This window comes from Balaenoptera musculus, chromosome 11 (genome assembly GCF_009873245.2).
Source record: "Balaenoptera musculus isolate JJ_BM4_2016_0621 chromosome 11, mBalMus1.pri.v3, whole genome shotgun sequence".
NCBI classification, from domain to species: domain Eukaryota; kingdom Metazoa; phylum Chordata; class Mammalia; order Artiodactyla; family Balaenopteridae; genus Balaenoptera; species Balaenoptera musculus.
Genome location: NC_045795.1, coordinates 104,012,123 through 104,025,528, shown reverse-complemented (window position 1 = coordinate 104,025,528; position 13,406 = coordinate 104,012,123). Strand labels below are relative to the sequence as shown.

The following is a 13,406-nucleotide window of genomic DNA, read 5'->3' as shown; positions in this document are numbered from 1 at the left end:
TCCCTCCCAGTAGTAAGGGGGAGGTTCCCACAGCACAGCTCACAGGTGTCAGAGAATATGGAACCCAGGGCACCAAACTAAGGGCTTAAAACTATGGTTGCTTCTTCCCCCACTACCCTTGATTTAGAAGAAACAGGGTTTATTGTTAAAAAAAAACAATCTCAAAAGTAAAAGAAAATATCATATATAAAAAAGAACTCCTCCATTTTAAACAACTGCTGATAACATTTCTAGGGGTATTTTTTTCCTAATACTTTTCAATACACATTTTTGATAATTCCATACCTTCCTTAAAAAAAAAAACACTTGAAAGTTACTAATTCTTTGTGAACAGCATAAGGAAATATTAAGGGCTACCGTAACTCACTGCTTCATGTGGCACACTCGCATGGCAAACGCGGTCCCCACGGCACAGCCCTGGACATCCTGAGTCCTCCACTGCACCATCACTGACTGGCCCTCGGAGTGATTTTCCGAAGGGAGACTAGAGGGCTGTGAGCAGTTTCCAGGCTTCAGAGACTTAGGTTGACCTGCCTTCCTGGAGGTCGGTCCCATTTTACGCCCTCACCCCCAGAAAGAGGATGCCGTTAAAGGGACATGTTATGCCCTGACAGTCTCAAAGCACCTCCACACAAGACATGTGTCAGTTCCCACAGGGAAACGAGCTTGCAGTGGAGAAGCCTGGCAGCCCCCACATCAGCCCGGTGAGAGGGGTCTGCATCCCGACCCCGGACGCGCCCAGGACGCTTCATCTGCATCCCTCTTGAGGAGGGGTCAGAGAAGCCCAAATACGGGCACGCTACAAAACCTTTTACTCTTTTTGCCGCTTTTCTGTAAGAATTAGCTCCTATCAGAAAAGAGTTTTAAAAACTGAGTCGTGCTCAGACTGAGAAGAATAGAGAAAAATTATCTGCTCCTTGCCCCAGCCCATGGGGGGAAGTCAGCAGGGGCCGTGTCAGTTCCACCCTGCCTTCTGGCAGTGCAGCCGGCCTCTGTGGAAGAGGTTAACTGCGGTAGTCAGCAAGGACTAATGTTCCTAACGACCCTATGAGGTGGGAAACACTGCGACCCCTGTGAGGAAACAGAGGCACCGAGAGGTTAGAAGCCCCTCAAGGTCACGCAGCCGTAAGTAGCTACGCCGAGACCAGCTTCCGAAGCAGAAACTGCCTCTGCATTCAGGGAAGAAGGGAATGTTTAGCGCTAACGTGAAGGGAATCAGTGGGTGATGTGAAGACGAGCCCCAAACCCAGAATGGTGATCATTCCAGGCAGACTGTTCCAGAAACTCAGTCGGTTTAACATATACACATCAAGCAACGTACTACACCCCATTAACAGAATGAGGAAGAAAATTATACGATCATTTCAATAGATGCAGTAAAAGTGCTTTTTAAGATTCAAAACTTACTTTGAATAAAAGTCTTAGCAACCTAGGAGTAGAAGCAGACATCCCTGACCTGACCAAACGAGTATGGTGAGCTGAGTCATGGCCCCCAAAGACGTCCGTGCCCTAGTCCCCAGCCTGTGACTGTGCTCCCTTATAGAGAGAGGGGATTTCGCAGATGTGATCACGGACCCTGAGACGGGAAGATGGTCCTGGATTATCCACAGGGGCCCAAAAATAATCACAAGGGGCCCTATAAGACGGAGGTCGGGAGCAGCAGGAGGGGGGGGGGGCAGCAGAAGCAGAGCTGGGGAGATGCCACGGAGACGGGAAGATGCTGCTCTCGGGGGTGGAGGAGCGCAGGCGCCTCTAGAAGCTGCAAAAGGCGGGAAACAGATTCTCCCCTGGAGCCCCAGCAGGAGCCAGCTCTGGGGGCACCTTGACTCCAGCCCGGTAAGATTCATTGTGGACTTCAGATTTCTAGAACCCTAATAAATTTGTGCGTTTTAAACCACGGAGCCTGTGGTAACTTGTTACAGCAGCAATGGGAAACTGATCCGTGTAGCCACAAGAAACCGCTAGGTAAAATATTTCCCCCCAACACTGGAAACAAGGCATGGATGCCTATCTTAGCAGTGCTGTAATGAGGGTCCTCATGATGCCATAAGGCAAGAAAAAGAATAAAAGGCGTAAGGATTGGAAAGGAAGGGAAAATAATGTCACTCAAGGTGATGGAGTAGAAAATCCAAAAAACCTACAAACAAAATGGATACAATTAGATCAATTAGGGATGGTTTGTAGATCTTGTGAAATGAAAAAAAAGTGCACAGAAGAGACAATAAACCTATATCTTCATGCCCTTGGGGGTCAGCAAAGAGTTTTAAAACAGGACTTGAAAAGTACTAACCACAAGGAAGTGATCGGTAAATTGAACTACGAAAGTAGAAACTTTTGTTTATTAAAAGGCACCACGAAGAGAGAGAAGGCAACCCACACAGTGGGGGAAGGTACTTGCAATACTTAGAACTGGCGAATGATTTGTAATCAGAATATGTAAAGAGCTCCTAGGAATCACTAAAATAAGGAGACAGACAACCCAATAGAAAAGTGGGCCGAAAGCAGGAGGAACAGGTGCTTCACAGCACAGAGTCATCAATGCCCCATAAACATAAGTAATGGCCCTCGCTGGTCACAGGGAACATGAGATACTAATGCACACCCAAAGGACCAGGTAATACAAAAAGGAAGTATGTGTGCCTGGTGTTGGACAGGTGTGGAGCAACTGGAACCCTCACACCTGTTGGTGGGCTGTGAACTGCTACAGTCGCTCTGGAAGATTGTTCAGCGGCAGCTACGAAAGTTTAACATCCAGCCAGTAATTCCACTCCTCCCTATACACCCAGGGGAAACAGCCCCAGAATGGCACACACAAGAATGTTCACAGCGGGGGGCCCTCAAGATGGCGGAGGAGTAGGACGATGTGGAGTTCGTCTCTCCCCAGAAACGCATGAAGATACATCTGCGGGGCTTCCCTGGTGCCGCAGTGGTTGAGAATCTGCCTGCCAATGCAGGGGACACGGGTTCGTGCCCTGGTCTGGGAAGATCCCACATGCCGCGGAGCAACTAAGCCCGTGAGCCACAACTACTGAGCCTGCGCGTCTGGAGCTTGTGCTCCGCAGCAAGAGAGGCCGCGATAGTGAGAGGCCCGCGCACCGCGATGAAGGGTGGCCCCCGCTTGCCGCAACTAGAGAAAGCCCTCGCACAGAAACGAAGACCCAACACAGCCAAAAATAAAAATAAAAATTAATTAATGAATTAATTAAAATTATTTTAAAAAAAATACATCTACGGTGCTTCCCTGGTGGCACAGTGGTTGAGAATCCGCCTGCCAATGCAGGGGACCCGGGTTCGAGCTCTGGTCCAGGAAGATCCCACATGCCACGGAGCAACTAAGCCCGTGAGCCACAACTACTGAGCCTGTGCTCTAGAGCCCATGAGCCACAACTACTGAGCCCGCGTGCTGCAACTACTGAAGCCTGTGCGCCTAGGGCCCGTGCTCCACAACAAGAGAAGCCACAGCAATGAGAAGCCCGCGCACCGCAACGAAGAGTAGCCCCTGCTCTCCACAACTAGGGAAAGCCTGTGCGCAGCAACGAAGACCAAACCCAGCCAAAAATAAATAAAACAAATAAATTTATTAAAAAAAGGAAAAAAAAGAATACATCTACAAATGGAACAATTCTCACAGAGCACCTGCTGAACACTAGCAGAGGACCTTGGACACCAAAAAGGACAAGAAAGATCCCCCCATAACCAGGTAGGATGAAAGAAAGAAGAAGGGAAAAGGAAGAGGAGAGGAAGCGGGATGGGACCCGCACCCCTGGCAGGGAGCTGAAGGAGAGGAGAGGCTCCCACATGCAGGGAAGCCCCCTCACCCGCAGGGAGATCAGCTGGGACAGAAGGGGAGCTTCGGGGCTCGGAGGAGAGCCCAGCAACTGGTCTGTTGCAGGCAGGACAGAGTGAGACCTACACAGATGGTGCATGCCACAGCCCTGCGAGTCCCAGCCTGAGAGGGTGTCCACTGGTGCCGACAGGGGCTGGGTGCTGGAACGCAGGGTTTGGAGAGCCGACCGGGGAGGGGACTGATGTTGGCTGTGAGGAGGCAGCCTGAGGGGACGGGATGAGCAGCTCTGCCACCGGGGTGCTCACAGAGGAAGCGCCAGAGGCACCATTGTTGAGTCATGTGCAAGGGGCGGGGCCGCCAGAGCAGCCTCGCGCTGGCCCCTGCCTCCACGGGGTACCAGGGAGGGCTCCCACGCCCGCCATCACCTCCTCCGTCCCCACCCCAACCTAGCGCCCGCTCACCCCCATCGCCCCTGGACAAGCTCACGTGTTCAGTCGCTACCCCAGCACCCTCCCGCCTGGGCGTCCGCTCGCCCCCATCGCCGCCTCGGCTCCTTCCTGCCTCACGGCTCGTGGGCTCTGGGGCAACCTCTAGAGCAGACTCTGGTGGGAGGAACACATGCAGGGCTGGGGCTGAAACCACAGCTGAGCCCCAGGGGCCATGTGACTAAGGAAGAAGAGCTGAAAGCTCTCCTCGCAGCTGCGTTACACCTCCACTGACAGCTTCCTAAATTCAGCGCCTGTGAAACATGTGAAAGAACAAGTGCTCCTGCAGGTGGGACGGGTCTGGCTTTAGCAGCTCTGGGCTTTGTAGGCACGTACACATGGGGGGTGGGCCAGGCCAGAGTCTGAGCTGCCCCCATAGCTCCCACAACAGGTCCAGATGCACGACTACTGCAGTCCTGGGACCTGACCTCACTGGATCTGTGCAGGTGGCCTGGTGAAAACAACGCCTGAGAGTCACCAGGGCCAACTGCCGGCACGCCCACAGTTAAGGCAGAACCGAGAGCAGTGCCAACAACAGTGTACTCTGTGAGTCCATACAACGGGCAAAAGGGGACACAACAGAGCACATACACAGGTGAACAGCTCCAGTGAAGGAAAACTCCGGCTTCTCTCCCAGTGGGAGCGCTCCAATCCTGCCTACCTCACACCGGAGATCAGAAACACAGCTCAGAAACAGATCTGGGGGCCTCTACTCCAATAACTAGGGAGCAGACCCCACCCCTGACAGGGCAGTGACAACCACAGAACCCAGGGGAGGCGCCGCTCAATATCTAGGGCAGGCTCTGGTCACCACAACACCAATCAAACCCTCTATCAAGGGGAGAATGGCACAAGCCTCTGGACCAACCTCACCCACTAGGTGGCAGACACCAGAAGCAAGAGGAACTACAATCCTGCAGCCTGTGGAAAGGAGACCTCAAACACAGCAAGTTAGATAAAATGAGACAACAGAGAAATATATTGCAGACAAAGGAGCAAGGTAAAAACCCACAGCACCAAATAAATGAAGAGGAAATAGGCAATCTACCTGAAAAAGAATTCAGAGTAATGATAGTAAAGATGATCCAAAATCTCGGAAATAGAATGGAGGCACGGATCAAGAAAATAAAAGAAATGTTTAATAAAAACCTAGAAGAACTAAAGAACAAACAATCATGGATGAACAACACAATAACTGAAATGGAAAATACAATAGAAGGAATCAATAGCAGAATAACTGAGGCAGAAGAACGGATAAGTGAGCTGGAAGATAGAATGGTGGAAATAACTGCCGAGGAGCAGAATAAAAAGAAAAACAATGAAAAGAAATGAGGACAGGGCTTCCCTGGTGGCGCAGTGGTTAAGAATCTGGCTGCCAATGCAGGGCTCACGGGTTCGAGCCTTGGTCCGGGAAGATCCCACATGCCGTGGAGCAACTAAGCCCATGCGCCACAACTACTGAGCCTGTGCTCTAGAGCCCACGAGCCACAACTACTGAAGCCCATGCATCACAACTACTGAAGCCTGCATGCCTAGAGCCTGTGCTCTGCAACAAGAGAAGCCACAGCAATGAGAAGCCCGTGCACCGCAACAAAGAGTAGCCCCCACTCGCCACAACTAGAGAAACCCCACGCCCAGCAACAAAGACCCAACTCAGCCATAAATAAATAAATAAATAAATAAATAAATAAATAAATAAATAAATTTTTAAAAAAGAAAGAAAAAGAAAAGAAATGAGGACAGTCTCAGAGACCTCTGGGACAACATTAAATGCACCAACATTCGAATTATAGGGCTCCCAGAAGAACTAGAAAAGAGAAAGGGCCCGAGAAAATACTTGAAGAGATTATAGTCAAAAACTTCCCTAACATGGGAAAGGAAATAGTCACCCAAGTCCAGGAAGCATAGAGAGTCCCATACAGGATAAACCCAAGGAGAAACATGCCAAGATACACATTAATCAAACTAACAAAAATTAAATACCAAGAAAAGTATTAAAAGCAACAAGGGAAAAGCAACAAATAACATACAAGGGAATCCCCATAAGGTTATCAGCTGATTTTTCAGCGTAAACTCTGCAGCCAGAAGGGAGTGGCAGGATATATTTAAAGTGATGAAAGAGAAAAAACATACAACCAAGATTACTCTACCCAGCAAGGCACTCATTCAGATTCAACAGAGAAATCAAAAGCTTCACAGATAAGCAAAAGCTAAGAGAATTCAACACACCAAACCAGCTTTACAATAAATGCTAAAGGAACTTTTCTAGGCAGGAGGGAAAAAAAAAGAAGCCACAAGTAGAAACAAGAAAAGCACAAATGGGAAAGCTCACTGGTAAAGGCAAACATACAGTAAAAGCAGGAAATCATCCATACACAAGTATGATATCAAAACCAGCAACCATGAGAAAAGGAGAGTACAAATGCAGGAAATGGGAATTGCATTTGAAATTAAGAGACCAGCAACTTAAAACAAACTTGTATATAATACACTGTTCATGGGAAATGCAAACCAAAAAACTACAATAGATACACACAAAAAAAAGAAAAGCAGGGACTTCCCCGGTGGCACAGTGGTTAAGAATCTGCCTGCCAATGCAGGGGACGTGGGTTTGATCCCTGGTCCGGGAAGATCCCACATGCCGTGGAGCAACTAAGCCCGTGCGCCACAACTACTGAGCCAGCACTCTACAGCCTGCGTGCCACAATTACTGAGCACGTGCCGCAACTACTGAAGCCTGCACGCCTAGAGTCCATGCTCCACAAGAGAAGCCACCGCAATGAGAAGCCCGCACACCACAATGAAGAGTAGCCCCTGCTCGCCGCAACTAGAGAAACCCCGCATGCAGCAATGAAGACCCAATGCAGCCAAAAATAAATAAATAAATAAATAAATAAATAAATTTATTTTTTTAAAAAAAAGAAAGAAAAAACAAAAAGCAACCCAAACACAACACTAAAGATGGTCATCAAACTACAAAAGAACAAAAGAGGAAGGGAAGAAAAAAGACCTACAAAAACAAACCCAAAACAATTAAGAAAATGGCAATAGGAACATACGTATCGATAATTACCTTTTATGTAAATGGATTAAATGCTCCAACTGAAAGACGCAGGCTCACTGAATGGATACAAAAACAAGACCCATATAAATGCTGTCTACAAGAGACTCACTTCAGATCTGGAGAGACACACAGAGACTGAAAGTGAGGGAATGGAAAAAGATATTCCATGCAAATGGGAATCAAAAAAAAACTGGAGTAGCAATAATCATATCAGATAAAATAGACTTTAAAATAAAGATTGTTATAAGAGACAAGGAAGGACACTACATAATGATCAAGGGATCAACCCAAGAAGAAGACATAAAAACTGTAAACATATATGCAGCCAACATAGGAGCACCTCAACATGTAAGGCAAATGCTAACAGCCATAAAAGGTGAAATCGACAGTAACACCATAATAATGTGACTTTAACACCCCACTTACACCAATGGACAGATCATCTGGACAGAAAATTAATAAGGAAACACAAGCCTTAAATGACACATTAGGCCAGACAGACTTAATTGATATTTCCAGGACATTCCATCCAAAAGCAGCAGATTACACTTTCTTCTCAAGTGCACACGGAACATTCTCCAGGATAGATCATATCTTGGGTCACAAATCAAACCTCGGTAAATTTAAGAAAACTGAAATCATATCAAGCATCTTTTCTGACCACAACACTGTGAGATTAGAAATCAATTACAGAAAAAAAATTGTAAAAAACACAAACACCTGGAGGCTAAACAATATGTTTAACTAAATAACCAATGGATCACTAAATAAATCAAAGAGGAGATTTAAAAATACCTAGAGACAAATGACAAAGAAAACACAATGATCCGAAACCTATGGGACGCAGCAAAAGCAGGTTCTAAAGGGAAGTATTATAGCAATACAATCTTACCTTAAGAAAACAAGAAAAATCTCAAACAAACAACCTAACCTTACACCTAAAGCAACTAGAGAAAGAAGAACAAACAAAACCCAAAGTTAGTAGAAGGAAAGGAATCATAAAGATCAGAGCAAAAATAAATGAAATAGAGACAAAGAAAACAATAGCAAAGATCAATGAAACTAAAATCTGGTTCTCTGAGAAGATTTACAAAATTGAAAAAACTTTAGCCAGACTCATCAAGAAAAAAAGAGAGAAGACTCAAATCAATGAAATTAGCAATGAAAAAGGAGAAGTTACAACGGACACCACAGAAGTACAAAGGATCATAAGAGACTACTACAAGCAACTCTATGCCAATAAAATGGACAAGCTGGAAGAAACGGACAAATTCTTAGAAAGGTACAACCTTCCAAGGCTGCACCAGGAAGAAATAAAAAATATGAACAGACCAATCACAAGTAATGAAATTGAAATTGTGATTAAGAATCTTCCAAAAAACGAAGTCCAGGACCAGATGTCTCCACAGGAGAATTCTATCAAACATCTACAGAAAAGTTAACACCTATCCTTCTGAAACTCTTTCAAAAAATTGCAGAGGAAGGAACACTCCCAAGATCATTCCACGAGGCCACCATCACCCTGATACCAAAACCAGACAAAGAGATCACAAAAAAAGAAAATTACAGACCAATATCACTGCTTTGGGTAGTATAGTCATTTTCACTAACAACGAAAGATCAGCAAGAGAAATCAAGAAAACAATCCCATTTACCATCGCATCAAAAAGAATAAAATACCTAGGAATAAACCTACCTAAGGAGGCAAAAGACCTGTACTCAGAAAACTATAAGATACTGACGAAAGAAATAAAAGATGACACAAACAGATGGAAAGCTATACCATGTTCTGGGATTGGAAGAATCAATATTGCGAAAATGACTATACTACCCAAAGCAATCTACAGATTCAATGCAATCCCTATCAAATTATTAATAGCGTTTTTCACAGAATTAGACCAAAAATTTTATAATTTGTATGGAAACACAAAAGACCACAAATAGCCAAAGCAATCTTGAGAAAGAAAAACGGAGCTAGAGGAATCAGGCTCCCTAAATTTAGAATATACTACAAAGCTACAGTCATCAAAACAGTATGGTACTGGCACAAAAACAGAAATATAGATCAGTGGAACAGGATAGAAAGCCCAGAGATAAACCCACACACATGCGGTCACCTAAACTATGACAGAGGAGGCAAGAATATACAATAGAGAAAAGACAGCCTCTTCAATAAGTGGTGCTGGGAAAACTGGACAGCTGCAGGTAAAAGAATGAAATTAGAACACTCCCTAACACCATACACAAAAATAAACTCAAACTAGATTAAAGACCTAAAGGTAAGGCGGATACTATAAAACTCTTAGAGGAAAACACAGGCAGAACCCTCTTTGACATAAATCACAGCAATATCTTTTTCGATCCACCTCTTAGAGTAATAAAAATGAAAACAAAAATAAATTAATGGGACCTAATTAAAAGCTTTTGCACAGCAAAGGAAACCATATACAAAACGAAAAAACAACCCTCAGAATGGGAGAAAATATTTGCAAACGAAGCAACCGACAAGGGATTAATCTCTAAAATATACAAACAGCTCATGCAGCGCAATATCAAAAAAAAAAAAAACCCAATCAAAAAATGGACGGAAGATCTAAATAGACAGTTCTCCAAAGAAGACATACAGATGGCCAACAAGCACATGAAAAGATGCTCAACATCACTAATCATTAGAGAAATGCAAATCAAAACTACAATGAGGTATTGCCTCACACCAGTCAGAATGGCCATCATCAAAAAATCTACAAACAATAAATGCTGGAGAGGGTGTGGAGAAAACAGAACCCTCCTACACTGTTGGTGGGAATGTATCAATAAATTGGTGCAGCCACTATGGAGAACAGTATGGAGGTTCCTTAAAAAACTAAAAATAGAGTTACCATCTGACCCAGCAATCCCATGCCTGGGCATATATCTGGAGAAAACCATAATTCTAAAAGATACATGCACTACAGTGTTCATTGCAGCACTACTTACAATAGCCAGGACATGGAAACAACCTAAATGTCCATTAACAGAGGAATGGGTAAAGAAGATGTGGTACATATATACAATGGAACATTACTCAACCATAAAAAGGAATGAAATAATGCTATTTGCAGCAACATGGATGCAACTAGAGATTGTCATACTGAGTGAAGTAAGTCAGATAGAAAAAGGCAAATATCATATATCGCTTATATGTGGAACTTTAAAAAAGGGTACAAATGAACTTATCTACAAAACAGAAATAGAGCTACAGATGTAGAAAACAAAACATATGGTTACCAGTGGGTAAGGTGGGGGGAGGGATAAATTGGGAGATTGGGATTGACATATACACTCTACTACATATAAAATAGATAACTAATAAGGACCTACTGTATAGCGCAGGGAACTATACTCAATACTCTGTAATGGCCTGTATGGGAAAAGAATCTAAAAGAGTGGATATATGTATATGTAAAACTGGTTCACTTTTCTGTACCAACACAACATTGTAAATCAACTATACTCCAGTAAAAATTAAAAAAAATAAGAATGTTCACAGCAGTATTATTTGGAGTAGCTAAAAACTGGAAACAACCTAAATGTTCACCTGTAGAAGAATACACACATTGTTGGCGTATGTACACAGCGGAATACGCACCACAACGGCAAAGGACTCCTGCTACGTGCATGTCAGATATGACGCTGAGAAAGAAGCCGGAAGCAAAAGAGCACAGGGTGTGATTTCACTTGCACAAGGGTCAAGAGCAGATAAGAGGATTCCATGATGATAGCAGAACATGGGCTGTCCTTGGGGGAATGGATGGAAAAGTTCTAGACGGTGAATGGGGTGGAGGTTGGACACAAAATTGTACACATTTATCAAAACTTATCAAACTGCAGCCTTGAGATTTGTGCATTTCACTGTATATGAATGATACCTCAGTGAAGAAACAAAGACAAACCACAATGTGCACCCCTGACCCTTAATGTAACGTTCAGTTCAGTGCAAGCATCACGGGTAGAAGAAACTGTCGGGTGAATGGCTGGTGGGATGTGCGATGCAGGGTCAGGCTGTCACACCTGAACCCGCAGGTCACCGGGTAGCCCACCACGAGACAGCTGAAAGCACAGAGCCCACCCAGCAAGGAGTCTGCGGACACGGGAACATGGATCCTATCAAGTATCCTGGGTTAATGTCCAGCCAAAGGAAATGGGCGGCCCAGAGAAACAGCTTCAGTGACACCACCAGGAAGCGAACAGACACGTTTTGTCTCGGGGACGTTCTATAGGATAATTAACGCCATTTCTCTACAAGCACAGAAAATGAAAGGACGTGGAAAGGGGCTCAGCTTGATTCAAAGAGACCGAAGATGCTCAGATGTCATCTGACTCCCGATTAGAGTAAGTGTTCTATGGGAAGACGTTTCTGAGACAATTGGGTAAATCTGACGATGGCCTGGTTAACTGCTTATGGGCTTGTAAGAAAAGATCCCTACATTTGAAAAATGCACACTGCAGGGATGAAATGACGTGTCTGGAATTTACTTTAAAATATTCTGGCAAAATCTGCAGCAACGTGGATGCATCTAGAGATTATCACGGTAAGTGAAGTCAGAAAGAGAAAGGCAAATACCATATGATATCACTTATATGTGGAATCTAATATATGCCACAAATGAACCTCTCTACGAAACAGAAACGGACCACAGACATAGAGATCAGACTTGTGGTTGCCAAGGGGGAGGGAGTATGGGGGAGGGATGGACTGGGAGTTTGGGGTTAGTAGATGCAAACTATTATATATAGAATGGATAAACAACAAGGTCCTACTGTATAGCACAGAGAACTATATTCCATATCCTGGGATAAGCCACAGTGGAAAAGAATATTAAAAAATATATATATATGTGTATAACTGGGTCCTTTGCTGTACAGCAGAAATTAACACAACATTGTAAATCAACTATACTTCAATAAAAAAATAAATTAAAAAAAAGTTAAATATATCTGGCAAAGACAAAAAAGAAAAAGAGAAAAAGGATAGATAAAGCAAATATGGCAAAATCTTGTCTGCTTCCAATCTGGCAATGAGCACACAAGTTCATTGGACTTCAGTCTCTACTTCTGGGCAGGTTTGGATTTTGATAACTAAAACAAAGAGGAAATGGGGTTGGGGCAGGGTGTACTGGGAAGCTTGGCCCCAGGGTGGGAGCTCGGCCTGGCAAGGGCAGGCTCAGAGAAAATGCTCACAGCTGCACATCTCTGCAGAAGGATCAGACTGGTCTGTAAGGCCGGGTTGGGGGTGGGGACAGCAAAGGAACCAGGAGGGAGTCCAGGAAGCCAAGGCGTGGAGGACACAGCAGGGGCTCAGAGGCACATGCAGCCAGCTGCCTCCTCTTCCTTCTCCTAACAGGTGGCAATCATGTGCCTCATTGAAAAGCTACACTTCTCAGACTCCCTTGCAGATACTGATGGCCCCATAACCAATGAAGTGTAGGCAGAAACTGCTGGGTGGGGCTTCTGGGGAAGAGGTCTTCCCAAGATCTGAGTTAGCAGGTGGGCAATTTTGCCCTTCCCTTTGCTCCTTCTCCCTGTCTGGAATCAGATGTGATGGCTGGAGCTGCCACAGCCATTTGTGACCATGTGACAACCTTACGGTTGAAAGGCCTGAAAATAAAGATGGTGGATCAGAAAGACTTGGGACCTGGTCACCTGGAAGATTTTGTAGAACTGCTGTTGGTGGAGCTCCATGGAGCCCTGGTCTGCCTCCCACGTTTCTCATTACAGGATGAAAAATAAACCCTACTTTGTGGTTTATGTTCCTATTATTTCATGTTTCAGTAACCCAATTCTGAATGGAAACAGAAGCATTTCTCTCTGTCCTTCACACTAAAAACTAGGTCTGAAGGCATCTGGGGGCTGAGGGAGAGTCTGCCTCCCACCAACTGGGACTTCAGCTCCCAGCTGCAGAATTACCTTTGGTTTTTTTCACATGTTTCTTTTTTTCTTCAATGACTGAAGAAGAACTATTGTCCATGGATTCCGGGCTCTTCTCTGAGGAGACACAAAAGTGAGGGCCACAGCAAATGACTCATTGGCT

At 44.8% G+C, this 13,406-nt stretch overlaps 1 protein-coding gene across 7 annotated transcripts in view; it reads right to left on the bottom strand.

The window, feature by feature from the left end:
* The window catches only part of CFAP100 (cilia and flagella associated protein 100), a 46,356-nt gene that overhangs the window by 25,052 nt on the left and 7,898 nt on the right, over nt 1-13,406 (bottom strand). For all 7 annotated transcript variants that reach the window (XM_036870603.1, XM_036870601.1, XM_036870602.1 and 4 more), the window contains exon 2: nt 13,283-13,360. In XM_036870603.1, coding sequence (XP_036726498.1) covers nt 13,283-13,343 — 61 coding nt within the window. In that variant the 5' untranslated portion in view covers nt 13,344-13,360. The remainder of the gene's footprint in view (nt 1-13,282; nt 13,361-13,406) is intronic.